The sequence below is a fragment of the Phaenicophaeus curvirostris genome, unplaced genomic scaffold (genome assembly GCF_032191515.1).
Source record: "Phaenicophaeus curvirostris isolate KB17595 unplaced genomic scaffold, BPBGC_Pcur_1.0 scaffold_51, whole genome shotgun sequence".
Lineage (NCBI taxonomy): Eukaryota > Metazoa > Chordata > Aves > Cuculiformes > Cuculidae > Phaenicophaeus > Phaenicophaeus curvirostris.
The window spans coordinates 1,002,173-1,027,852 of record NW_027206674.1 but is presented as its reverse complement, the minus strand read 5'-3'; the positions used below and the strand labels follow the sequence as shown (position 1 = coordinate 1,027,852).

General features: G+C 54.5%; 1 protein-coding gene across 5 annotated transcripts in view; it reads right to left on the bottom strand.

The window, feature by feature from the left end:
- Positions 1 to 25,680, bottom strand: part of BRD4 (bromodomain containing 4) — a 40,341-nt gene that overhangs the window by 4,053 nt on the left and 10,608 nt on the right. For 3 of the 5 annotated variants that reach the window (XM_069881554.1, XM_069881556.1, XM_069881553.1), the window contains exons 3-18: positions 22,306 to 22,419; positions 21,527 to 21,845; positions 20,524 to 20,661; positions 19,860 to 19,995; positions 19,056 to 19,342; positions 17,900 to 18,259; positions 15,682 to 15,810; positions 13,338 to 13,547; positions 12,944 to 13,143; positions 11,940 to 12,238; positions 10,952 to 11,062; positions 5,259 to 5,311; positions 4,358 to 4,739; positions 3,304 to 3,861; positions 712 to 824; positions 383 to 542 (exon numbers count right to left, since the gene is read on the bottom strand). In XM_069881554.1, the coding sequence (XP_069737655.1) occupies positions 383 to 542; positions 712 to 824; positions 3,304 to 3,861; positions 4,358 to 4,739; positions 5,259 to 5,311; positions 10,952 to 11,062; positions 11,940 to 12,238; positions 12,944 to 13,143; positions 13,338 to 13,547; positions 15,682 to 15,810; positions 17,900 to 18,259; positions 19,056 to 19,342; positions 19,860 to 19,995; positions 20,524 to 20,661; positions 21,527 to 21,845; positions 22,306 to 22,319 (3,469 nt within the window). In that variant the 5' untranslated portion in view covers positions 22,320 to 22,419. Of the gene's footprint in view, positions 1 to 382; positions 543 to 711; positions 825 to 3,303; positions 3,862 to 4,357; positions 4,740 to 5,258; positions 5,312 to 10,888; positions 11,063 to 11,939; positions 12,239 to 12,943; positions 13,144 to 13,337; positions 13,548 to 15,681; positions 15,811 to 17,899; positions 18,260 to 19,055; positions 19,343 to 19,859; positions 19,996 to 20,523; positions 20,662 to 21,526; positions 21,846 to 22,305; positions 22,420 to 25,680 lie in introns of those variants that run through there. The other 2 variants (XM_069881557.1, XM_069881558.1) reach the window with 2 other exon arrangements.

Sequence of the window (25,680 nt, the reverse complement as noted above, 5' to 3'; positions counted from 1 at the left end):
GAGATGGGGGTCTCGGAAAATGGGGATCACGAGGCCTCAGCCATTGGAATGGGGAGCGATGAGGTCCCACCATCGGAACGGGGAGATGATGGGGTCTCAGCCTCCAGCATGGGGAGTCGTGGGGGTCCCAGATGCTGGAATGGGGGGTGACAGGGTCTCCACCACCACCAGAATGGGGGGTGACGGGGTCACCACGAGAACTGGGGAGACGGAGGTCTCAGAAAATGGGGAGCGTGGGGTCTCAGCCATCGGAATGGGAAGCGATGGGGTCCCACCATCAGAACTGGGAGATGAGGGGGTCTCAGCCGTTGGAATGAAGAGCGATGGGGTCCCACCACCACCGCGGGGAGGCCCCCCCGATCCCCCGCGCCCCCCGACTCACGCTGTGGGATGTGCACGGGGGGTTTGATGTTCTCGGGGTGCTTTGGAGGGTCTTGCCGCAGCGGGGGGCTGAAGGTCTCGTTACGGATGACGGGTGAATGCATCTTCTCCTCCTTCACCACCATGGGCTGCGACTGGACGACGGAGGCCGCTCTCATCTCCTGGGGTGGGAAACGAGGGGTCAGGGACCGCTGGGGGAGGCCCTTCCCTCGTCCTCCCCAACCTCCGACTGCAAACCGCTGGGCTCCCGGGCTCCCGCGCCGGCGGTGGAAGACGATGGTCCCGCTGGGCCGGGCCCGCGGGGTCGGACTCTCCCTCTTCCCTTTTTACCTGTTTTTTTGGCTGGATAGTTTGTTGAGGTGGCGACTGGTGGACCAAACCCTGGAACTGCGGCATCTGTGGGGAATGCATCATGAGAGGGGAAGGGGCTTCCCTCAAGTGACCTGGGAACAGTTTGGTAGCAATCAGTTATCCGTCGGCACCACCGGCATCGCCAAACATCACCCCCCAAGCCCCTCGGCGCACGCCAACCCAGCCCCGAGCCCAGCGCGGTGGAGCTGGGACGTCCCCAGAGGACCCCAGGCACCTCCTCCCAACCACAACTTCCACGATTCGGCGCTGCTGCCAGCCAAAACCCAGAGCGTCTTCCGCTCCTGAGGAGCGCGGTGGCTTCTCCTGCCTCGGTGAGGCCTGTTCGTGGTGTCCCCCATAACCGCTTGTTCTCCTGGTTGTCTATCAACCACTCCCCTTGGAGCAGCTCCTCAAAAACAAGGTCCTCGAAATCCTCAAAAACTTGAGTTCTTGGGTTCCTCAAAGATTTGAGGTAGTGTTCCTCCAAGATTTGAGATCCCGGAGATCCACAAATCTTCAAGAGCCTCGAAAACAAGGTTCCCAAGATCCTCAAAAACGAGGCTCCCAAGAGCCTCAAAACACAAACACGGACACGGCCCTTCCTGCTCTTCTCCCTGCCCAGAGCCACGGACGCAGGAACCGTGGGTTCCATCAGCACCATGAGGTTTTGGGAGCCACCAGGCTCCATCCTGGACCTTGTGTCCAAATTTGCCGTCCCAGACGCGGCGTCCAAGCCACCTGCGTGAGCTCCAGAGGCAGGAGAAGCATCTCCAGCCACCCCACGCCCTCACCTGGCTCCACCCTTTCGTATCTGAGAGGTTTGTTCCACCTACGCCCACGTGAGGAGAAGGAGGAGGATGAATTTAGGAGGCAAGACCTGATGGGGCCCCTCCTGGGAACCACGTGGCCACCCAAGAGCAGGAGGAGACCTCCCTGAACGGCAGAAGTTGTACCCGATACAGCCAGGGTCGTTCCGGCTGGAGATGTTCCCTAATGGCCATCGTGGAGATCTGGGATCTCCCGAGCCAACCTTGAAGGCCGAGCCCCACGTTCCTCCAGCTGCTTCCTCCCATTTCTGGGATGGGGGGGAGGTCAACGCCACCAGGATCGTCCTCCTGGAAGCTCAGCAGCTTCGTTACTGGAGCTGGAGCTCCAAAAAGCACTGGGAGCGCCCACAGCCCTGACCTCCTGCAAGAGGGATCACCCAGTGCTCCCCAACATTGCAGCTGGGCCGAGAGTCGGAAACCCAAGGTCTTCAAAGACTTGAGAGCCAAGATTCTCAAACAAATTGAGCTCCTTGAGATCCTGAAAGATTTGAGAGCCTTGAAATCCTCCAAAGTGAGATCCTCAAATACTTGAGAGCCTCAAAAATGAGGCCCCCGAGTTCCTAAATACTTGAGAGCCTTGAATTCGTCCGAGGCTTGAGATTGAGTACTTCAAAAGTGAAGTCCTTGAGCTTGTCACAAACTTCACGTTCCTGAATTCCTCAAAGATTTGAGATCATGTTCCTCCAAGATTTGAGGAACTCAAGATCCACAGATACTTGAGATCCTTTAAAAAAAAAAAAGGGAAACTTGAGATCCTCGTTCCTCAAAAATGTGAGATTCCCAGGTTCGTCAAAGATCTGAGAACCTCAAGATCCTCAAAAACGAGCTCCTGAGGGATCTGAGATGGAAAGAAGCCTCGTCGGGCTCTAGCTGAGCAGGTTCTCCACTGCTAGAGGACCTCGAAGGATGCATGGAAACGGACTCTCCATCCTGTTCCCTGTCCTCATCACACAACTTGGCTCCAAACGGACTCAAAGACTTCAGGTCTTTAAAGAGCTGAGAACCCTGAGATTCTCAAAAACCTTAAGATCCAGAAGAGCCTCAAAGATCTGGGAGTCCTGAAGCCCTCAAAAATGAGACAGAGCTCCTTGAAACACTGAGATCCTCAAACACGAGGACCCCGAGTTCCTCAAATACTTGAGATCCTTGAATTCCTTAAAGACATGAGACCAAGTTCCTCAAAAGACCTGAAATCCTTGCTCCTCAAAAATGAGGCCCCCGAGATCCTCAAAGATCTGAGATCACATTCCTCAAAGATCTGAGACGACGTTACTCAAGGATTTGAGAAACTCGAGATCCACAGATATCGAGATCCACAGATATCAAGATCCTCAAGAACCTCAAGAGAGACCCCTGTGCTCCTCAAAAATCTGAGATGCCCAAGTTCCTCAAAGATCTGAGATGATGTTCCTCAAGGATTTGAAGACACTCGAGATCCACAGATAACGAGATCCTCAAGAACCTCAAGAGAGACCCTTGAGCTCCTCAAGAATGCGAGATCCTCCAAAACTTGAGTTTTTCAGCTCCTCAAAGATTTGAGGTTGTGTCTCTCCAAGATCTGAGATACTCGAGACCCTCAAACCCTCGGAGGCCTCAGAAACTCGAGATCTGAGATGGAGAAGAGGCCGCGGTTCGTGGCATTTTCCTCGGCGCCCGCCACAACCGCGAGAGCCGCGCGGAAGCCCCCTCCCCGCCGTCCCTCGGGAGCGTGCGGTCTGGCGCCAGGGCCTGCGGCGCCGCTCACCGGTGGCGTAGGGGTCTGGTTTGTGGTGCCGCGGCGACGGGTGGTGCTGGATGACCTGCTGCGGCTTGGCCGGCGGCGGCGGGGGCGGCGGCGGCTGGGGGGGCGGGTGCTGCGGCGGCGGCTGCTGCGGCGCTTGGCTCGGGGGCAGGTGGGCCGGGAAGGGCAGGGGCTGCATGTGCAGGGGCCGCGGCGGCGGCTGGTGCTGCAGCTGCTGCACCGCGGGGTGAGGAGGCGGCGGCGGCGGCTGCAGCGGCGCCTGCGGCTGCGACTGGACCTTCACTGAAGGGAGAAGAGGAGTCTGCGGCTGCACTTTCTGCAGCTGCTGCAGGTAGAGCTGCATCTGGCTGGTGCTCAGAGGCAGGTTGTGGTGCGGAGGAGGAGGAGGAGGCTCTTCGTCCTCCAGCAGGACCTGGGGCGGCTGCGGCAGCGGCGGCTGCGGGAGGAGGGGCTGCTGGGCGATGGCCGGCGAGACGGCTGGAGGCCGCGAAGGCTTCGGGGGCAGCGCCGCCGCGCGGTTACTGGGTCTGGAAGGCTGCTGAGGCAGAGCGTTGTGCAAAGCTGCGGAGACAAGGGGCAAACGCTGGCACCGCAGCCACAAAACGCTTGGGAAGGACCCCAAAGCCACCCAGCTCCATCCCTGCCGCGAGCACGGGCACCTCCCACTGGATCGGGGACTCCAGGCCTCATCCGACCTGGCCTTGAACCCCTCCAGGGATGGGGCGGCCACCACGGCTCAGAGCAACCTTCTCTCCAGCTTCATAGTAACTGTTCCCATCACCCTCCAACCCAACCCAATTCAACCCAATCCAACAAAACCCAACCCGATCCAACTCAATCCAACCCGATCCAACTCAATCCAATCCAACTCAACTCAACCCAACCACATTCAACCAACTCAACCCAATCCAACCCAACTCAACCAACTCAACTCAACTCAACCCAAACCAACCCAGCTCAATCCAACCCAACCCAACTCAACCCAAACCAACTCAAATAACCCAACCAACCCAACCCCACCCCATCTTCTTGGCGAATGAGCTGGCGCGGGGCTCACCTGGAGGAGACACCACGGCATGCTGGTTGAGGTGGGGGGGAGTGCTGTGCTCGGGCGGCTGCGGGAGATGAGGCGGCATCTCCGGCTGCGGAAGATGCAGGATGGGCTGGGTGAAATGCGTCATGGTGTCGAACATGTTCCCCGGCAAGGGGTGCTCCAGGACGGGGACCTGGGCGGGGACGAAGGGCGGAGGAGAAGATTTCATGGGTGGAGGAGCTTGCGGAGGGATGGGCGGCGGCGGCGGCGGCTGCTGGGGCGGTAAGGGCTGCGGCGGTAACGGCTGCGGCGGCGGCGGGGGCGGAGGGGGCTGCTGCGGCTGCGGTTGAGGCGGCAGAGGCTGCGGCGGCGGCTGCTGCACCGCTTGGTGGTGGTGATGGTGATGCTGAGGGAGCAGGAAAAACAACCCCGAGTTAGCAAAACAGCTTCTCGGTCACTGAACTTAGTGCTGAAAACACCATCCCTGCCACCAAAACACCCTCCTGGTCACCAAAACATCCGCTGGGTCACTGAAACACCTTCCGGGACACCAAAATGCCCTCACGGGTCACCAAAATGGCATCGTAAGTCAGTAAAACACCTTCACAGGTCACCAAAACGGCCTCATAAGTCACTAAAATACCCTCAGGCCACCAAAACAGCCTCGTAAGTCACTAAAATGCCCTCATGGGTCACCAAAACGGCCTCATAAGTCACTGAAATACCCTCAGGTCACCAAAACAGCCTTGTAAGTCACTAAAGTGGCCTCAGAGGTCACCAAAGCACCCTCCCAGTCAGCAAAACAACTTCCCAGTCACCAAAACACCTTCTTAAGTCACAAGAACACTGTTTCGGTCACCCAAACGCCCTCCCTGGGTCATCCCCCACCATCCCCCAGCGCTGAGGCCACCACGTTGTCTCCTACCTTTTTTTGCTCTCGCCCCGAGTGGCCTTTTTTCTTTAATTTCGGTGCCATTTCTGCCAAAAGAACCAAAGAGGAAAAGAGGAAACGTTAGAAGCAGGCGGTGCCGCCTTCCCCATCGCCCCCGAAGATCCTGACGGCACCAACCCCACCCCAGGAACCTCAGAGGAAGAGGGTTGGGAGGCAAATTGTACCGGGGACGGGGATTTTGCCACCAGCCATCGTGAGCCAAGAGCAAAAAGGAGAAGAAGAGGAAGGTGAAGGCCCAGGGTCGCCTTCCACCTCGTCCTGGCGGTGGGGAAGGACCCAGCAGCCAAGAAAATCGTTGCTCAACCAGCCTCGGCTATGCCAGGAACGCCGACCGGGGAGAGCGGGAGCTCGGAACTTGGCAAGAGCGATCAAGAAAAATAAGATATCGAATATCGCGGCTCTGGCAGAGCCGTTTCCCAGCCCCCTCCCACAAAATCCGGTGAGGGCTCGGGTTCGCCAGGTCCCGCAGGATCGTCTCGCGCCCGAGATGCCTTTAGAAAGTCGTCATCGCAAACAACCGCTTGGAGTTTGGGGCCAGGGCAACGATTTCCCAGGATTTCCTCAGCAAAACGTGCCAGATACGCAAAAATCCACAGCGGAAAGAGCTTCTCCAGCCCCAAAAATCCCACGGCGGTGGAGTTCGGCCCTTGTCTGGGCCGGCGCTGGGACGTTCCCGGCAAAACCAAATGGAAAAAGTGATTTTAAGAAGGGGCAAAAGCTCCAGATCGACAAGGAGTGTCTCCTAAATGTGATTTTTCCTTAAATCCCTCCAGAAATTCAGCGAGTTCCTTAGGTTTGCTCCAACATCTCCGCTCGGTTTGGGGTTTCCAGCAGCCCTGGGGAGCGGTGTCAGCACCCAGAGCCCGGGAATGGGCTGTGCCCAACCAGCAGAGCCGCTTGATCCACTTTAAAGCTGAAGTAGGTAAAAAAAGTAGAAATTTGGGGAAAAATTCCAACCAAAATTTGGCTGGGAAGGGGAAAAAGGAAAATCTCAGCACTGGGCGCTCGGTTCCTGCCAATCCACAGAAAATGTTTGGGTTAAAAGACAGGAAGGGTTCGGTTTTGAGGTGGAAAAGGGTTTTTGAGGCCGTGGTTGATGATTCCCAACATCACAGCCCGGATCTGGTGGAAATGGAAGAGCGGGAGAGGAGAAGAGGGCGGATGCAGGAGGTGCTGGCGTCGGAGAACACGGTGAAGAGCGCGGTGGGGATCAAAATGCCACCAGCGATTCCTTGGAGCATCCACGGATCCACATGGGCCTCCAGGGATCTGGGTGAGCACCAGCGGCTCAAGATGAACATCCAAAGCTCCAAACGAGTGTCTGTGAATCTGGAAGAACATCCACAGATCCTGATTGGTACCCACAGCTGGATCTCCATGGAACAGGATGGATGCTGGGAGCAAAGATCTTCCAAAAAGACCAAGATCTGACGTCTTCTTCAATCAAGAAGGAAGGAACTTGCAGGGCTTCATCACTCAGAAGGAGAAGGGAGAAGAAGCCAAGACAAGTTTCTCTGGTAAAGGCTCCCAACGGATAAAACACATCTGGGTGCAGCAGCTGGGGAGGTTCCATCGCATCCTTGGGATCAAAGCCCTCAGGAGATGGGAAAGAACTTCCACAATCAGGAGAACCCAAGTTTTGGGTGGGAAGAGAGAAGAAAAGCAGCTGATTGAGCCAGAATCGGGATGGATGAAGCCCTGGTTTCCGGAAAACACCACGGGATACGGCAACGTCTCAGTCGACCACATCCCTCCTCCCGTCTCGGGTGGGAAGAGGAGCTGTTGCCACTTGACCAGGAGCGTCGCCCGCTCTGGAAGCCGTTTCTTCTCTGGGATTGCTCCTTCAGGGAAGGTGGTTCTGCTCTTCTCATCCATGCCATGATCCGATGGGTCTCCAAGGAAAGCTGGTTCAGTGGAGGCTTCGCCATCGTTCCTGGCAGGAACCACGGCAAGAGCTGGAGTGGGATGGGTGAATCCATCGGTGACTGGACCAGGACTGCGGCTGAAAGCATCTTCCAAGGAGATGAAGCCGATGGAGACCACAATGAACCTACGCAAGACCTCGGAGCAGAATCCTGGTGCTCAAATCATCCCACGGACTGTGACCACAGAGGAGGAGCATCCACCAGCGAGCAGATGCTCCGGGAATGCTTCTCCGAGACGATGAAGCCAACGGAGACCAAGAGTGGCAGAGCCGCGTGTAGACGTTGGATTTCTCCCTAAATCCCACGTTTTATTCCCCCGGAACAGCAAAAATGCTGATACAGGGCTCGTTATCGTCCTAATTTTCCCTCTTCTTGGTTAAAACGCTGTCATGGTACAAAAAGGGCATTTTTGGTGGAAGCCACTTTATTGATTTTATTATTTAAATGAGAAAAGAGCAAACCCGTAACAAATCATCGTGGGGTTTGGGGCGGGGAGAGGAAAAGCTGGTGGCTGCAAGGCTGCGAAATCCCGAAGCTTGCAGGGAGGTGGGAAAAGCAACAGATCGAGGGAGAATTTGGAGCAGAATGAGGGAAAACGGGGAAAAAAACCTTTAAATATAAGTAAGAGGGAATCGGGAAATGAGTCGGTTGGGAGTTAAATTCATCCCGGTGCAGCCAGGGCTGAAAAAGAGAGCTCAGAGAGCTCCGATTACGAGTTGGCTCCAAAGCCAGTTCCGCATTCCAATCAAATCAGGATCCCACGAACTCGCCCTGCGCCGCCCGGGCAAAAAGCCAAGAGTTTTGGGGGAAAAAAAGGGAGTAAAGGGCAAAAAGCAACAGGAGGGTGAAAAACCCCAAAGTGAAGGCAGATTTTTGATTGAATTTTGGCTACAAACGGAGGGGTTTGGCTGGAAACGGGGCTCGGGGGCTTCAGATTGAGAGGCAGAGGGGTTATTAACAAGAATTATTCATCATTGCTAATTATACTTTTGGAACAGCGGTTTGGGACCTTGAGATCGCCCCGAATCGGCCTCGGATCTCCTGATCGCCCGGAATCGGGGATGCTGGAGACCGCGGGAACCCAGCCGCCATTCCCTAAATCCCGTTAAATAAACCAAAATTCACCTGACTGAAACCAATCGGCGCCGGCACCAAAGCCGGGTAACGAAGAATTAAGGGCAGGTAACGAAGAATGAAGGTGGGTAACCCTGAACTAACCCCAGTAACTGGGGATTAAACCCAGGAGATGTGGAACTAACCCAGACAACTGGGAATTAACCTGAGTAACTGGGAATTAACCCAGGTAACTGGGAATTAAACTGGGTAACTGAGAATTAACCCAGGTAGTTCCACATTAAACCCAAGTAGCTCCAAATTAAACCCAAGTAGCTCCAAATTAAACCTAAGTAGCTCCAAATTAGCCTCAGCTGACTCAGAATTAACCCAGGAAACTGGGAATTAAGCCGGGTAACTTTGCGATTCAACCCAAGCTCGTGCGATTTAAGCTTTTTGGGATCCCAAAGCCGGACCTGCTCCAAGCAGAAGCAGCTGGAACACTCGGATCGCTCAATCCAAGGTGTTCCTAAGCCCTGACTCGTACCTGGATGAAGTCCCACCTGGACTCCATCCCACCTAGATGCTTCCAGGACGGAGCTGGAGCTCCTCTGATCTCCTAATTGCCGATTCCAACAGGTCAGACCGGAATCGCCCTCTCAGTTGGCAGCTCCGGTTTCTCAGCGCTCCAGGCCAAGGCTCCTGTCTCCCACGCCACCAAACCGGTTTTCCTTTTCCCTCCTCCCTTTCGATTCCCAACATTCGGATAGATTTTTTTTGCCCTAAACCGTCTCGATTCCATCAAGCACTGGAGAGAAGAAGGAGAAGCTCCAGTTTAGAAGCTCAACGGCCACTGCTGAGCAGCAAAACCACCCTGGAAGAAGATAAAACCGGAGCTGAGATGGAGCACGAGCAATTCAAGCTCATAATTCCTTCGCGAACGCACTTGCCGTTCGGCGTTGGCATCAACCACGGCTTTTTGTGGACCAGAAAGCCACCGAGAAGCGAAAAAAGAGGCTAAAAATCCACCTTATCGACTACCACCACCGGGTTCAAGGTCACCCCAGTCAGTGAAATCATGTCAGCATCAACATGCAGCATCAAAAAGGTCTTAAAACACCTTAAAAGTTCCTTTCAAAAGTCTTAAAAGTGCCTTAAGGTGCTTTAAAATGCCTTAAAAACTCTTAAAACACCCTTAAAACGTCCCAAAAGGTCTTAAAACCACCTGAAAGTATCATAAAAGGTCTCAAAACACCTTCAAGCATCCTAAAAGATCTTAAAAGGCCTTAAAAACACCTTAAAGCATCCTAAACGGCCTTAAAACACCTTCAAGCATCATGAAAGGTACGTCTTCTAAAAGGCCTTGGAACACCTTAAAACATCTTAAAAGGCCTTAAAACACCTTCATGTGTCCTACAATGACTTAAAAGGTTTTAAAAACACCTTAAAGGTCCTAGAAGGTCTCAGTACACTTTCAAGCATCTCAAAATGTCTTAAAAGGTCTTAAAAACACCTTAAAGCATCCTAAAAGGCCTTAAAATACCTTCAAGCATCTTAAAAGGTCTTCTAAAAGGTCTTAAAACATCTTGAAGCACCCTAGAAGTTCTTAAAACATCTTAAAACAATCTAAAAGGTCTTAAACCATCTCAAAGCATCAGAAATGGTCTTTTTAAAGGTCTCAAAGCATCTCAAAGTGTCCTAAAAGGTCTTTAAGAAGGTCTTAAACCAGGACTGAGGCTCCGGATTTGGGATGCGATGGGGTTGGCCAACCAAAACCTTCGGAAAACCAAAAGCCGGATCCTATTAAAACACAACAAAGCTGGTAAATTCGAAAGATCTCAAGCCCTCGTCCTGGACAAGCACATCCCTACGGAGCAGGATTCCCGGGAAGCGCCACCAACACCGCCCCAAAGGCGACTCCAATCGATCCCACTTCAATTTTGGGGGGTTTATTCCTCTTTTTGGTGATTTCTGCTCCATTTCTGGTGCTTTCGCATCCAATTCAATCAGGAAAATCAATCCAAACCCATCCTGCCGTGTTCATCTCCCCATTTCTCGTCCCACCAGAGATGTCAAACTTCCTGGTGAGCTAAGAACGGAAAAGCCCAGCTCAGCCTCCGAAATCGGAGCTGAGATGGTAGCAGGGAGGAAAAAACAGCTTGAAGTGACGGCACAATCTTAGTTCTCCTGGATCCGTGGAAGGAAGAGCAGGAAGGAACACGGAATAATGAAGGAGAAGGCGAGAAGAGCCAGAACGGCGGCGCCTGGGAGGAGAAACCAGGTTACGAGGCGCAGAGGATGCTCTGAAATGGAGTTTACACCCTTAGCTCTCACCATCTGACCCAACACCGTGAAAATAATAAGGATTTAAGAGGCAAAATCCGACTTTGTCCACCTTTCTCTTCCCCGTGAGAGTGGCTCGCACCTCTCTTTTGAGTGAAAAACATCATGATTTGGTAAAAAAAATAGATTTGGGGCGTTAAGGGGGGAAGCGAAGCCGCGGGGCCGGGAAAAGTCAGGAAAATCGGGGTGCTGGGCTTGAGAAGCGGCTGAGAGTGGCACCGCTGGGCGGCCCTGGAGGAGGGGGAGTCATTAGAAAGTCAAAAATAATAATTAAGACCAAGGCAGGACTGAAAATGAATTTATTTGTACAGAGCCCAGGCTGATGGAAAGAAGCTACGGGCTAACCTGTTTCCGACTCCTCGCTGTCGGAGGAGCTGGACTCGCTGCTGCTCTCGGACTCGGAGGAGGAGAAGCCCTTCATCTTGGAGGAACCGGCGATGACGTCCACCTTCTCTGCTGCGGGAGACAAAGACGGCGGCACTAATGAGGTTAATTAAGCAGCGTGAGTCCTCCCAACCTGCTCACTCCGACCCTTCTGCTCCTCCAGGACCTTCCAAGCCCAGATTTCCCTACGGATGAGGCGGAAAACCATCCAATTCCCATTTTTTAAGAGCTTAAAAGAGGAGAAAACGTGAGAGAAGTGGCTGGAGCCCTTCCTGGATTCTCGTTCTTGCCCCACGATGATTTTTTTTGGGAAAAAAAACGAGTGTTTGGGATTGGTCACGAATAAATCCACGTATTTACTCTAGAAATAGGTATTAACATTGATTAACGATAAAAATTGTGTAGAAAATAGATATATTAATGGAAATTAGGGACATAAAAATTGATATGAAACGTATTTCAATAGATCACAATACTAAAATAGATTAAATTATGTAAAAATCCAATGAAATATATCAGAATCCTCATTAAAAAGTATAAACCAGGCATGTTAATGAAGAGGAAAACCTCTCTTGGCCTCCGGGAGAGGAACTGGTTTCCCCTCCTTGTTTCTGCTCCCTGAGGCTCATCAGGAAGATCGTTAACAGGACCAGCAACGACACAACAGACCACTTGTGTCGGATGGAACAGAATCGCTCCGTATTGATTAATCAGGGCGGGACTATCGGCAATTAGAGCCGATCGGGGAACCGGCAGCCTCGCAGCCGGCAGGATTTAATCCACCTTGATGTGGAGTTGGAGGAAAAGTCAATTAAATACAAGTAATAAGAGAGAAAACATTAAATCCACCCTCATTTTGCTGCCGACAGCTGGGATAGTGACCCCTATCCCTGTTTTCCACCCGCTCCGGCCTCCGGAACGAGGCTTGAGGCCCGGTTTGAGGCGGTACCTGGTGGTTTCCTCTTCTTCCGCAGGCACGAGGTGACGTAGCGCTCCAGCTCCCGCAGCGTCGAGGGCTTCAGCGTCTCAAAGTCGATCTCAATCTCGTCGGGGTTGGAGTTTTTGAGGGAAGGTTCTCGCGACTGGATGATGTGGACGACCCGACCCAGCTTCTCGCCGGGGAGTTTGTTAATGTCCAAGCTGAGTTGCCTCTTCTCCTCGTAGGACATGGGTTTGCACTTCTCCTCCTCCTCGGATTCGTAGGCCGGAGCGGGTTTGCTGTTCTTCACCGCCACCGGCTCCTTCTTGCTACTCAGGGACAATTAGAAAAGCTCGTTATAGCCGTCACTGTTAACGACAAGCGCGGCGCTGGGGCCTAAACACAACCGGGAGCCGACAAGAGGAGGAGTCGTGGTCGCTGACCCCATCGCGGCGGCAGATTCGGTGCTAACAGGGTGAAGCCGGGGAATCAGGGTACAAAACCTCCCCGGAATCGGGGAGGGAGGACGGGAACGGGGCCCAGGCCTGGAGTCGAAGCTCCAAGCTCCAGGAGGTTCCTGGTGATTGTCCTGGTGCTGGGATCAAACACCGGGATCCACCTCCCCTTCCAGATTCGGCAAAGACTCCATTCTGGGCACCTCAACTCCCAGTGGAAACCCTTCAGCCTCCAAAACCAGGGAGAGGGAGGGAAAATCAAGAGGTTTTGAGGGAAAAATCAATAGGATTTGAGGGAAAATCAAGAGGATTCCAGGGAAAATCTAGAGGATTTGAGGGAATGAGACCCAAGAGTGACTCCAAGTGGGTCTTTTTTCCCCTCTCTCCTGCACTCGGCAGCCACGCGAGCTCCGAAAAACAAACTGAACCGTGGGATCTGGCCCCAAGCGAAGCCTCTGGAGAGGTGGTCGCTCTCCCAAGGAGGTGACTCATTGAGAACCTTGTATATAAATAAGTTAATTAGCAAAGGGAATGAAAGGTGGTAAAACATCAGCGAGGGATGGAGAGGGAGAAGCTGACCTGGAGGCACTGGTGTTGCTGTTGCTCTTCTTGGCCTTCTTAGGGGGCGGCTCCTTGGCTTTGCTCTTCTTGGCGTCTTCCAGTTCCTCTTTCTTTTTGTGCTTCTCCTTCTTCTTCTCCTTCTTGTCCTTCTCCTTTTTCTTTGGTTTGTTCTGCTGCGGCTGGGACAGGGCCGCCAGCTGCTCGTGAACCGCCTTCAGCTGAGGAGACACACACGGATCACAACCTCGTCCTCCTCCTCGTTAATTAACCCTTCCAGATCTAACGGTTTTGGAGCCGACGGTCCCACTGCCCAATGGGGAAGCCCCTGGCTTTGAGCGAAGCCCCCAAGCCCACCGAGTGCGAGGAGAAGGCCCCATTGGACACCCCCAACCCACCCCGAGGGCCGCGGTACCTGCTCCTGGAGCTCCGCTAAGCGCTGGGCTCGCTCTTCCTCAGAGTCGTCGGAGGAGCTGTCGCTGTCGGAGGAGCTGTCGCTGCTGCTGTCGCTGGAGGAAGGGGGAGCCACCTTGGTAGGAGGCGGCACCACCACGGGAGAAGAAGCCGGGATCACAGGTTCTTCTGGCTCGTCCGGCATCTTGGCGAAGCGCATCTCGAACACGTCCTGGAAAAACAGGGGAAACCTGAGGCCTGGTTTGGCAGAGCAGGACACGACGAGCGGAGGCGGCTTCTCCTACGGACTCGTGGTGTCTACCCAAGCAACCAAGATCACGGCACCGCGTGTCACTAACAAGGTCATTCCCCAAAATCTCTGAGTCTGCTTGGAATCTTGACCATCTCTGAGATGGTTTGGGGGGAAGAAACGACCAGCAAGAAGGATAAAACCCACGTAAAAGCTGGATCCACCGAGTCCTTGAGATCCTCGTGAAGGGTTTTCCCAACCCACAGCCTGGGACATTGAACCTCAACCCTTGCGCGAGGAGGTTTCCCGTTACCCTCAAGAGCCATGAAGTCGGTTTAATTCCAGTTATCCCGGCAATGTGAACCGTCTCATTCCACCTGAAGCCAGCAGGAAAATCCATTTCCACCCAAACCCAGGATGAAGCCAACAAGGTTGGACCCCCCGGGGCCGTGTGGAGGGGGCCTGAGCTTCCCGGTGCCTGGAGACTCCGTGCGAGGACAGGGACGTCCGTGGTTTTCCTTTCCCAGAAGAGGAACAAAAGCTACTTGCAGCCAAACAAGGATCCTGGGGTTCCACCTCACGATAGACACTTCCAGACACAAACCACCCTTCTGTGGCTCCTACAAGGCAAGAATGGGCTCACTTCCCGGGTTTTAGGGGTTCAGAAGTCAGGAGATTCTTCCCAAGCAACTCGCCTCGGGCTCCCTTCGGTGGCCGGTGACTTCCAGAAGATTCCAGCCACGGCGAGAAGGACAACCTGGAGGTGCCTCAAGTGCCAGTGTCCTCCTCTTCCACATGGAGTTAACGAGAGGGAAGGATAAACGCTCCTCCTGCCTGGAGGTTGGACCTGAAGGCTTCGATCTGCCTCTTCTCCATGTCCTGGGTGTGCGGACACGACCAGGGCTCAATTCCAACCCCTGATCCACCATCAATCCATGATCTTCTAACTCTCCAGGCTCAGGAATTAAACCTTCCCAGTCTTTTTATACCTTTTAATTACCGGGAAGGCTGATTTTGACTCCTTTTCCATCCATTTGGAAGCACCCGGGTCACAAAAAGTCCTCGGTGTCTGAAGGAGTCAGAGGTACCCGAAGGAACAGATGGAATGGAAGATGCCATGAGCAGCTAATGAGCTAATTAATACCTTTTCAATCAAGGATTCGCACCACTACTGGTTTGTGCCTCACCGGTGCCGTTCTCCATCCTCGCTCAGACGCTCAGAACCACAAATCTCTGGCATTAAACCTGGAATTCCAAATATTCCAAGGGCGGTGGTCACAAAAAGCAGAAGATGGGTGATTTCGGAGGCCACCAGCAAGGAAGGAGATCCCGGCAGGATCTCAGCAGGATCCGTGAACTTTAATATCCATTTTCTGGGGACGATCACCTTGAAATCCTCTTTTTCCCATCCTTCTGTTGGGAACGATGTTCCCGAGGGGGTGGTTTCTGCAGGAACGTCTTCCAAAGGCCAGCGGTGGGATGGATGGGGATGAAATGCTGGTTCCATCCAGCCCTCAGCATCACCCGGTCGCAAGGATTTTCCCCCAAGGAACGGGGCGAAAGAAAGGAAAATCCCAGTTTTCTGTGAAATCATCCAGGAGCGGCTGGAATCTCCAATGGGATTTGCTGAATGGGTGGAAAGAGCTCCAAGACGGTGCTTGAAAAGGCCACGAGGTTCTTTGCTCAAACACAAGAGCAGCCAGAGGGCGAGCAGCGTGTTTGCTGAGGGCTTGTTTCCCATAAAATCCCAAAAATCATGAAAAAGATGATGAATTCCTGCTAAAAGTTGGTGGGAACGTACCTTTCTGGGGCAGCCACGCGACTCAAACGCACCCAACCCAACCCTGAGCTGGGTTTTTATGGAAGAACCACAAGAAAATCCATGATTTTCCTTCCTACTCAAGAAAACCTCAGAGAACACCATTCGACAATGTGAGTGTTTCGAGGAGCGAGCTCCTCGCAGCATTTACACCCCCAAAATTATCACTTTTTAACCGTTAGACACCAAATCGGCCTTTTTTCCTGTTATTTTAAGGCCGCGTAGGCCTCGTGCTGGAAACGGAAGCAGAGATGGAGGCCGGAATCCAACCGGAGGCCGCGCCGACGCGTGTCTCACCTGCAGCTTCCGCGCCATGGCCACCACCTCGTGGTCGGCCGGGTTGTACTTGTAGCAGTTGGAGAACATCAACCGGACGTCCGCCGCGAATTCCTGAGCATCTCGGTATTCCCGGTTCTCCAGTTTGGACTAGAAAGGAGAAGGAGAAAAGAACATCACGAACTCGGCTGTGAGTGGCGGAAACGAGACTGGTTTGGGTCAAAAGGCGACCGGTTTGGGTCAAGACAACGGCTTTATTCAGAAAATGAATAATTTTAGTCAAAAGGCAACTGCTTTTGGTCAAAAGAGGACTAATTCTGGTCAAAAGGTGACAATTCTGGTCAAAAGAAGACTAATTTTGGTCAAAAGAGGACTAATTCTGGTCAAACAAAGGCCTGTGGATGGTTTATAAAGAACAGAGCTGACTACGAGCGTCCCCAGTGCTCTCCAAGAGGACCCCAAGCTGCCTTCTTGATGCCTACGTGGCTGGAAGCAGCCAAGCGGCTCGGATGAAGATCCAAATGAGGATGAGATGCTGAAGGCCACGAGCTGGAACCCTGGCCACACAGCCAGGCTGGAGGGGACACCAGGACGGTCCTTCCCGCAGAAACGGAAGGAGATGTGGATGCAAGGGATGGAATTCAGCCATCCCACCTGCTTTCAACCATCCAGCCTTCCTCCAGGACCCAAGCTGCCGTCCCCAGAGCTTGGATCTTCATCCTTGGAGGGACCAGACCTGCTCTATGGGCACCAGCTCCTGCCTGGAGTTCACACGGAGCTGAGAGGACTGATCCAGGTGGAGACGGCCTCAAGCTGACCCCTCATCGCCCCGAAGGCTGCATCCAGCTGTGGCAACACCAGCTGAGCCAACAGAAGCTTCTCCCTCCCTGGGAAAGTGAGGATGAGTTGGACGACCAGCAGATGGAGAACTTCCAGCAGCTGCTGTGGCGACGTCGGCCAAGCTGGGAAGTTACAGACACGCGAGACCCAACGACCCCACCAAACAGCCAAGGATTTAACCTGCCATCCCCAAGGTTTGGCCCATCGAGATGGTTGGACTTGATCTTTGAGGCCTTTTCCAACCTTAACGATCCTACAGGTGCGAAACGCGGTGGCAAAGAAGAGCCACGATCTTTGGGGGCTTCAGCCCTGGTGGAAGCTCAGCGAGGAGCAGGATGTGGGAAGAATGGAGCTGGGGATGATCTCAAACCACCTCTCAACCAAGGAGTCGATTCCTGATCAGGAATGAACGTTTAGGGGCTGGAGTTGGACACTGGGAAGGAACGCTCGAGAATGAACAAGGTAAAGACTCTCTAAAGAGGTTTCCAAGTTAGAAAGTTGGATCTTGAAATCCTGAATTAACATTTTGAGGGGAAAGAGATGAATTTGCAGTCGCAAACTTGCACTCTGAGTTAACGTTTCAAGGGGAAACAGGGAGGACTTTGTGGTGACTCTTAAAAATGAAGCCACTTCCAACTGGAAGGAGCCGCCTGGGCTGAGCAGCAGGAGATTCAGACCAAACCTCAGAAGGATGATTCTGTTTTGAGAAGAGTTGGGTTGGTTTAACTCAAATCCTCTGATTTTTGCTCTCTGAGGCCACCTTCTGGGCTCAAAGCAGCAGGAACATTTACAGAGTCATGGAAACGTTCTATAAAAACCCGGCACGAGCAGTTCCCGAGCACGGCTGGGAGGACACCAGCTTGTTGGCTTTTCCCAAGGTCCCAATAAGAGCAAGAGGTGGAGAAGTCAAGTCAGGCTGGAGAAAAGAAGGCTCTGAGGAGACCTTAGAGCAGCTTCCAGCACAGAAAGGGGCTCCAGAAAAGCTGGGGAGGGGGTCTTGGTCAGGGAGAGGACAAGGGGAACGGTTTTGAGCTGAAAGATGGAGACTGAGATGAGATCTTGAGGAGAAATGTTCTCCTGGGAGGGTGGGAAGGCCCTGGGTACCCAGAGCAGGGGTGGCTGCCCCATCCCTGGAGGTGTTCAAGGCCAGGTTGGATGGGGCTTGGAGCCCCTGATCCAGTGGGAGGTGTCCCTGCTCATGGGCTTGGATCTAGGTGGGCTTTGAGGTCCCTTCCAACCCAACCCACTCCAGGATTCTATGAAGAGATGGAATATCTCAGAAATCTCTGGCCAACATAAACGTGGCAGACGCCCGATGGTGCCCGGTGTGTAAACGAGGTGAAAATCCTCTTTCCTTTGTCCCACCTCCACCCTCCCTCGCCCAGAATCCTCCTCTTACTTTGATTGTGCTCAGATCCATGGGATGTTTGATGATATCGCAATAATCGTGCAGTCCCAGGGCTTCCACGTCCACAGGTTTGTAGAAGGGCCAAGCGTAGGCCGCGTGCTTCTTGGCGAACATCTCCTTGATGATCCCGCTGCAGTATTTCAGCTGCTCCGATATTTTGCTGCTCTTCTCCGCCGCGTGTTGCTGGGAGTCCGGAACGTCCTTCTTTGGCGGCTTCACCGGGCGGCTGCTCTCCCGGCGAGGACCCAGCTTGGTGGATTTGGGCTCGGCGGGAAGCGAGGAGGATTCATGGATCGGGTCGATGGTGGTTGGCGTCGTCGTGTCCGCTTTCCTCTTCACCCCTTTCTTTGTCTAGAACCGAGCAAAGAAAGGAAGATCGCGGAGATGATCCAAGAGCTGGAGCACCTCCAGCATGAGGACGGGCTGAGAGTTGGGGTTGTTCAGCCTGGAGAAGGCTCCAAGGAGACCCCAGAGCAGCTTCCAGGATGGAAAAGGGGCTCCAGGAAAGCTGGGGAGGGGCTCTTGATCAGGGAGTGTGAAGCGAGGATGAGGGGAATGGTTTTGAGCTGGAAGATGGAGATTGAGGCGAGATCTTGTGGAGAAATGTTCTCCAGGGAGGGTGGGGAGGTCCAGGTTGCTCTGAGAACTGGTGGCTGCCCCATCCCTGGAGGGGTTCAAGGCCAGTTTGGATGGAGCCTGGGAGCCCCTGATCCAGTGGGAGGTGACCCTGCTTATGGTCTTGGATCTAGATGGTCTTTGAAGTCCCTTCCAACCCAACCCATCCCAGGATTCTAGCAGCTCATCCCTAACTGGTGACACAGGTCACCACACTTCTCAAACCATGCCTTTAGTGACCAAACTGTGTCCACCTAGCTCAAAACGAGACTAAAGCGGCAAAGCGAAGGGCGACCACTTGACCGACGGCAGCTTTTCTACACCCTGAAGACCATTTAAGCCGTCACGTTAAGATAAAACGTCTTTTGGAGGGGTTCAAGGCCAGGTTGGACGGGGCCTGGAGCCCCTGATCCAGCGGGAGGTGTCCCTGCTCGTGGCAGGGGTGGGACCGGGTGGGATTTGAGGTCCCTGCTCATGACCGGGTGGGCATTGAGGTCCCCTCCGACCCACCCAGGGGTGGTTCCCGGCTCACCTTCACGGGCTGGGCGGGCGTGGGGATGACGGGAGGGTGGGGCTGGATGGGTTGAGGCGCTGGGGCCGGCGGGGCGGGGGCCTGGGGAGCCGGCGGAGGCGGCGCCGGAGGCTGAGGAGGCACCACGGTCATGATGGGCGTCTGGACGATGAGGTCGGGGGTGACGGGAGGGAAGGGATGAGGCGTCTGGGCCGACGGGAGGCTCTGCGGCGGCGCCTGCGGAGGGGCCGGCGACGAGGCCTGGGGGGCGTTGGGGACCGTGGACGAGCCCGGCTTGGACGTCACTGCTGGGAGAGAGCAAAGAATCAGTGGAGACTCTTCCAACTCAAGCAATTACAGCTTTGCAACGACACCGTTTAACGAACATACCTCATTAGATAACAAAACATAGAAATAAGATCGAATAACCAGGTTGGAAGAGACCCACTGGACCATCGAGTCCAACCATTAATATCTCGTGGTTCCCGTTCTTGAGCAACCAACACCAGCCGGGTTTTCCTTTCCAAGGATGATTTTTGTGGCTCACCAGGTGAAAAGAGCAAAAAGCTCATGGCCTGGGCCACCATCCCACCAGAAAATAACCACGATCAGCCCAACGTCTCCTCCTTCTCCACCTTCCCCTTCCCACAAGGGCTAGAAGGAGGGGAGCCCGTCCTCCCCTGCCAGCCCTTCTCTCCTAGTGGTTCGTGACCATCGTCACTTTGGGTTTAATTAACACCCTAATTAATAGGTCCTTGCGTTGGGTGCTCCATCAAGATGCCCCACGGAGTTCAAGCGCCAAAGCTTCGCCAACGAGCACCGTACCCGCTTCCTTCCTGGCGCGGCCTCTCCCCTTCGTCTGCGCGATGACGATTTCCGTCTCCTCCTGGGTCATCTCGGAGATTTTTTGCAGGAAAAGCTTTTCCAGAGCTTCCGCCATCAGGACGATGTCATCTCCTGGCTGGACGGAAAGGGGACACGTCAGGCCCAACGCACGGAACGGATCCCGATACATAAACACAAAGAATCATAAATCAGTTTGGGCTGGAAGGTCCTAAGGTCCTTCTGTTTTCTAGGGAAACCCGGGCAGGGATGTCCCCAAGGAGACGTTCCCAAGGGATAAACCCACGCTCGGAGACACCAGCGTGTGGCAAGGGCTGTTTTCCAAATCAAGAGAGGATGGAAAACCGAGGGAAAAGAAAGACAGGGATCGATAGCAAGAGAAAAAGGGACATTCCCAGCACACAAGACCTCGGAGGGGGCTTGCAAGGGAATTTCCTCCCTGAAAAAGGAGGATTTCAAGGAGGACGTTGGCTGATGGGCCTGTCGGCATCTCCTTCCTCGGCACAGGAGACGCCCCTCATCTCCCGTGGCTTTCATCCCGTTGCTTTTCCTCGTTAGGACCGTTCCGAACAAATGACGCCCGCGTTTCCGCGCCTGCCCAAGCGGGATTCGCTCTGGAAGAAGGCGACGGGAGAACTTTCTGTACCTTGTTGTAGATGTAGCAGTTTGTAAACATGGTGTTAAAGTCCTGGATGCATTCTTGAGCGTTCCAGTAGTAGTTGTTCTCCAAACGTTTCTTTATTGTTCCCATGTCCATCGGAGTTTTAATTATCTTATAATAATCCTGCAAAGGGAGAAGAGGAGAGGTCAGGGAGTGACCCGAAAGGACTGAGACTGATCCATTTCACTCCCAGTCCCATCCGGATGAGATCCCACCGGTGTCCATGATGTTCCAGGTGGACACCAGCAGGCAGGGACAGGCCTGAGAAGCAGGAGGAGGTTTCCATGTGGATTTAGAATGATGGGATCGCTGAGGTGAGAAAAGCTCTTGAAGATCCCTCAGTCCAAATCCTGAATCCAACACTGCCAACCCCCCTAATCCAGGTCCCTCAGCCCCACATCACCAGACCTTTTAACGCCCATTGAAATGAGGACTCGGCTCCTTCCCTGCCGCTTCCAGCACTCGGAAACCCTTTGGGGAAGGAATATATCCACTACGTCCCAATATCCAACCCAACCCTCCACTGGAGCCGCTTGAGAGCATCTCCTCTTGTCCTACCCTTGGAAGGATGCTGGTTGCCACCATCCTGCTCCCTCTGTGGATCCTTCCTGCCCTCCAGCTCATGGATCCAGCCTGTCCCCATCCCCCTGTAGCTCCTTCCTGCCCTCCATCCATGGATCCAGCCTGTCCCCATCCCTCTTTAGATCCTTCCTGCCCTCCATCCATGGATCCAGCCTGTCCCCATCCCTCTGTGGCCCCTTCCTGCCCTCCAGCTCATGGATCCAGCCAGTCAGATGATGGATCCAACTGTAAGACCCTCAGATCCCATCGTCAGATCACTGGATCATCAAACCAACTGTACAATCATCCCCCCAACCCTCCAGGATGGATTCCACGGCTCCAGGAGAGGAGCAGCCGCCCGTGCCAGCCCAAGCCACCTCCCTCCTGCCACCAGGAGCCACCCCCCGGCCCTTCAGCCTCTACTCACAGGGAGGTTCAGCTTAACGGCGTCCACGGGCTGCTGGAAAGGCCACGCAAACTGGTGCTTCCACAGCGTCTTCAGCACCACCTTGAGCAGGTACTGCAGCTGGTTGGTCTGGCGCTTGGGTTTGTTGGGGTTGGAGGTCTCGGGCGGCGGCGGATTCACGCCGACCGCGCTGCCTTGCTGGGGCTGAGCCTGCGACTGCGTCGTAGACATCTGGGTGGCCTCCAGTCCGTCTGCCATCACCGGCAGATTCCTCAGTCGCGTCCCGGGGCCGCTCTCAGCCGACATGCTGTTGATCCCATTGCACTCCTCCCCGGACACCCTACGTGACGAGGGGAAGAAGACGAGGTCACTATGACCCCTGGGTTTCCATCCCAGGGTTTCCATCCCAGGCTCGGCCCTCGCGTCCTGCTCCCGACTGACAATGGAGAATCACAGACTCGTTTGGGTTGGAAGAGACCTTGAGGGTCATCCAGTTCCAATCCCCTGCCGTGGGGACACCTCCCACTGGATGAGAAAGGAGCAGAGGAGCAGGATCCCCTCCCTGGCCCAGGACTCGGGATGTTCTACTGGAGGATCCCACCCTGAGCTGCCAGCTCCGATCCTCTCCCCGGTCAGACTCCAACCGCGCTACGATATGGAGTCAATCTGGATTGTAAAATCCCTTGAATTCTGTGTCGGAGCGGTGCCGATTCCTCAAAGCTGGGAATTCAAGGGGCGCTGGGGAGCGAGGAGCCGTCGGGATGGAACTGGGCCCGGCTGCTCGCTCCGACTGACGTTACCTGGTAGGATACATGGCCGTGGAGCTGCCCCGAACCGCTGCAGAGTCAGAGCTCGCCTGGCTTCTCCATGGAATCCTCCGTGGCTCCAGGCACAAATGCCCTCAGACACCGTATCTGAGGGAATAAACACAGCGATTCATCCAAGGCAGCGACCCAGGAGCGACGGAGCCCTCCTGGAAGCCAAGGAGGCGGCCGACACGCAGGGAAAAACCAGAAGGCAACACCCGGATTGAAGCTTTTCCAAGTTGTTTTTCCACCCTGAGGGCATCTCCTTCCTAAAATTCATCATCCCAAGGCCGGCAGCCGACTGCGTCCCTCGAATCCCTGGAATATCCCAACACTCCCAGCGCCAGCCTTGAGGGGAAGCCCAGGAATTCCGCTTCTCAGGAGCTGGGACAATATTTCCCACTCACTTAATTCCTTCTCCTTCCACCCAAAAGCGAAGGCTCCAACCACCCATCTCAGCAATTTGATATGGGATCCATTTATCCTTTTATTTCCACTTATTTCATGGATCCTGTACCTTTTTCTCAGTCTCCGGGCTCTGTTGGATGGATCCCACCAGTTTCCTCTTGCTTTTCCATGCTGGTTTTCCCACCTTAGCTGGGAATTCACCCATTCCCACCGTTCTCTCTCCCTCAAAGCCACGATCCTCCTCCCTGGGGTTCATTACGACTCTGCTCTCACGTTATTCCACCCCCAAGCGCTGAAAAATCAGGAAAACATGAGGAAATTCCCATTTTCAGCAGTTGCTCGGCCAGCAGCAGATGCGGAGAGCGGAGCTGCCGGCAAAGCCGGATCGCACGGCCCAGCAAGGCGTCCTCCGTAGATCCCGTCTCTTCCGTGGACAAGGACTTTCTTAATCCATAAAGAACCTGCGACGTGGGGGCTTTCTCATCTCATTCAGGCAGCGGATTGGAAATCTCACCTGCGTTAATTACGTTAAAGCCGAATTAACCGGCGTTACGGACGGTGCCACACTCTGATTTCCATAATCCACAGGCAGAGGTGTCGCTATGTTTGCGTTTCCATAATCCCACCTACGCTACGGATCAGCAACCGAATCCGCACCCAGACAGGGCACGAGACAGCGTTCCACGGGGATTCTCCTCAGCTCTGAGGGTTAAGGACACCCGAACGCGGCTTCGTCTTCATCTACGGATCAGGGAAATAATTAATGAGAAGAGAATCGTTAAGTCAGAGCCAGTAAACCCTCGCGGTCCCGGTGACGAGGAAGCTTCCACTGACCCCACGAGGTGGCCTTGTGCTGTCGCCTTCCCGCTCAGCAGAAGAAAATGAAAAGAAGAAAAATCCAGCGCTCGGCTAGATCCACGTGTTTGGAATTCCGCCTGCCAAGGAAATTCCTGTGTGTTTTTTTCCCCCAGGGAAGAGGCGGGAGGGAGGGAGCTGCCGCGCGGCACCGAGCCGGCAGAGGGAACCACCAGGCCAGGCCACCCAGCGACTCGCGGCACGTCTGATGTTCTCCAGCCTTCGCGTCGCTGCTGTTCCGACTGGGAATGACGGGTCAGCCTGGGGAAGCGGATCCTCTGGGAACGGCTGCTGGGAAAAGGCAGCGGCCTCCGCCTAACCCAGGGCCGGGACACGCAGCCGACGCCAACCCACCCTGGAGCCTTCCTGGAGTCCACACGGCGCGTGCTGCTCCCTGCGGGAGCGAGGCCTGGAGCAGCATCTGCTCCTTGGGATCTGTTCGAAACGGTGTTGAAATCCCAGCTTGCAGAGTTTCTCTGTCCTCCCGCACCTCAGGAGCCACAAAGCCACAACCTGGAGTAGCTTTTGGCATCAAACACTGACGCGGCGCTGATTGAGGAGTTGGAATTCTGGCGGCGCTCGTGTCTGTACTGGAAATCACTGAGTTTTTAATAGGAGGAGGGAAAAGCAGAGCCCGGGGATGGCTGCCCGCAGCAGGGAAGGGAATTGAGGTAAGGAAAGGGAACAGGATAAAGCCAAGGAGCGGCAGCTCTCAAAAATCCAGGAGCCAAACTGCTTTATCCCAAGTTTTCCGAGCCCGGCTTTGCTGCAGGAGAGGCCTGGGGCGGGTGTTTGCTCCTCGCTGCATTGCCCTGCAGCTCAGCTTCTCCTTCACTCCCGTTCCTCGCTCCGTTTCATTGGATTTACTTTTCCATCCGACCGATTTCAGCAGCCAGGGAGCAGCCGGCGTCGACTGGATCCAGCCCAGCAGCGTTACCGGCATCCCCAGTCCTCGCTCGCGTGCCGACGGGGACACTCAGCGCCCCGTGCCAGCTCTGTTTCTTTACCCTCGCTCCGTGCGGACGTTATCCCAGCGTTTCCTGGCTCGCTCCGGCTCTGCCGGGTCCTTCCTGCGCCTCGCAGGACACGTCTGGGAGTCGGATGCTGAATTCCACGCTTGCAGGTTTCCGCAGAGGAAGCTCTGGATGGGTTTGATTTATCCCTGTGCCCTAAACCACGGAGCTTCCCTCTGACTTCCGGGATATCTGTGCGGCAGGAAAAGTTGTCACTGGTGCTTATTCCATCATCTCCGCTGTTTCTGGGGGAGCAGCTGTTTCCAGGCTCCTTTTCCCAAGGCCGAAACGCAACATTAAAGTGGATTCTGAGCGGTTTTACAGGGACGGAGGAGCCCGAACAGCCACGCAACCAGGTGGTTTTGCACCACGAGCCCCAGGCTCTTCCCAGGAAATGGAAACGACCCCTGCCGCGTGGATTCTGCCGTATTCCGAAGGGCGAGCCATCCAAGGTGATCGCTCTCTCCCGATATTGCTACAAAACAAAGGGCAGCAGCGTGCGACCGGACACCCCGAGGTGTTTATCCAGCGTCCGCCGGTGTCCAAGGCCGAGAGGGGGAAACGTTGGCGTATCCGTTATCTGGAACTCCGAGGAGCTGGCACGTGGATCGGCCTCCGGGCGCTGAGACACAGAGTCTTCCCAGGGAATATCTCATCGGCTTCCTCCCCCGGCTCAGCCCGGCCACCGATTTGGTTTCAAAACACAAATGCATCCGCTCAGCATCCGCAGCTTCCAAGGGAACTCTGGGATCAACCATTTCTGCTGGAAAACAGATGATCCCGGAACCTAAAACGCATCTGTGAGGGTCGCTTCACACCAGAACCGTCCTCCCAGGAGGGATGGGAACGACGCCAGGACGACCAAGTGACTCGGAATCGTCGCTCAGGAGGAATTTATCTGTTCTAAGCCACAAAAATCACTTCTTTTACCCATCCTGGGCCAAATCCAAGCTGCAGTTCCAGCACGAGGCCACTCCTGCCAAAGGGATTTGATGCCCACTCGCAGCAGCTGCTCTTTTCCTGGAAAGAGGAAGCTTTTCCCCCGTTTTCCTTCTTGCTGTGGCGTTCCAAGAGCAGCCAGATAATGAAAATA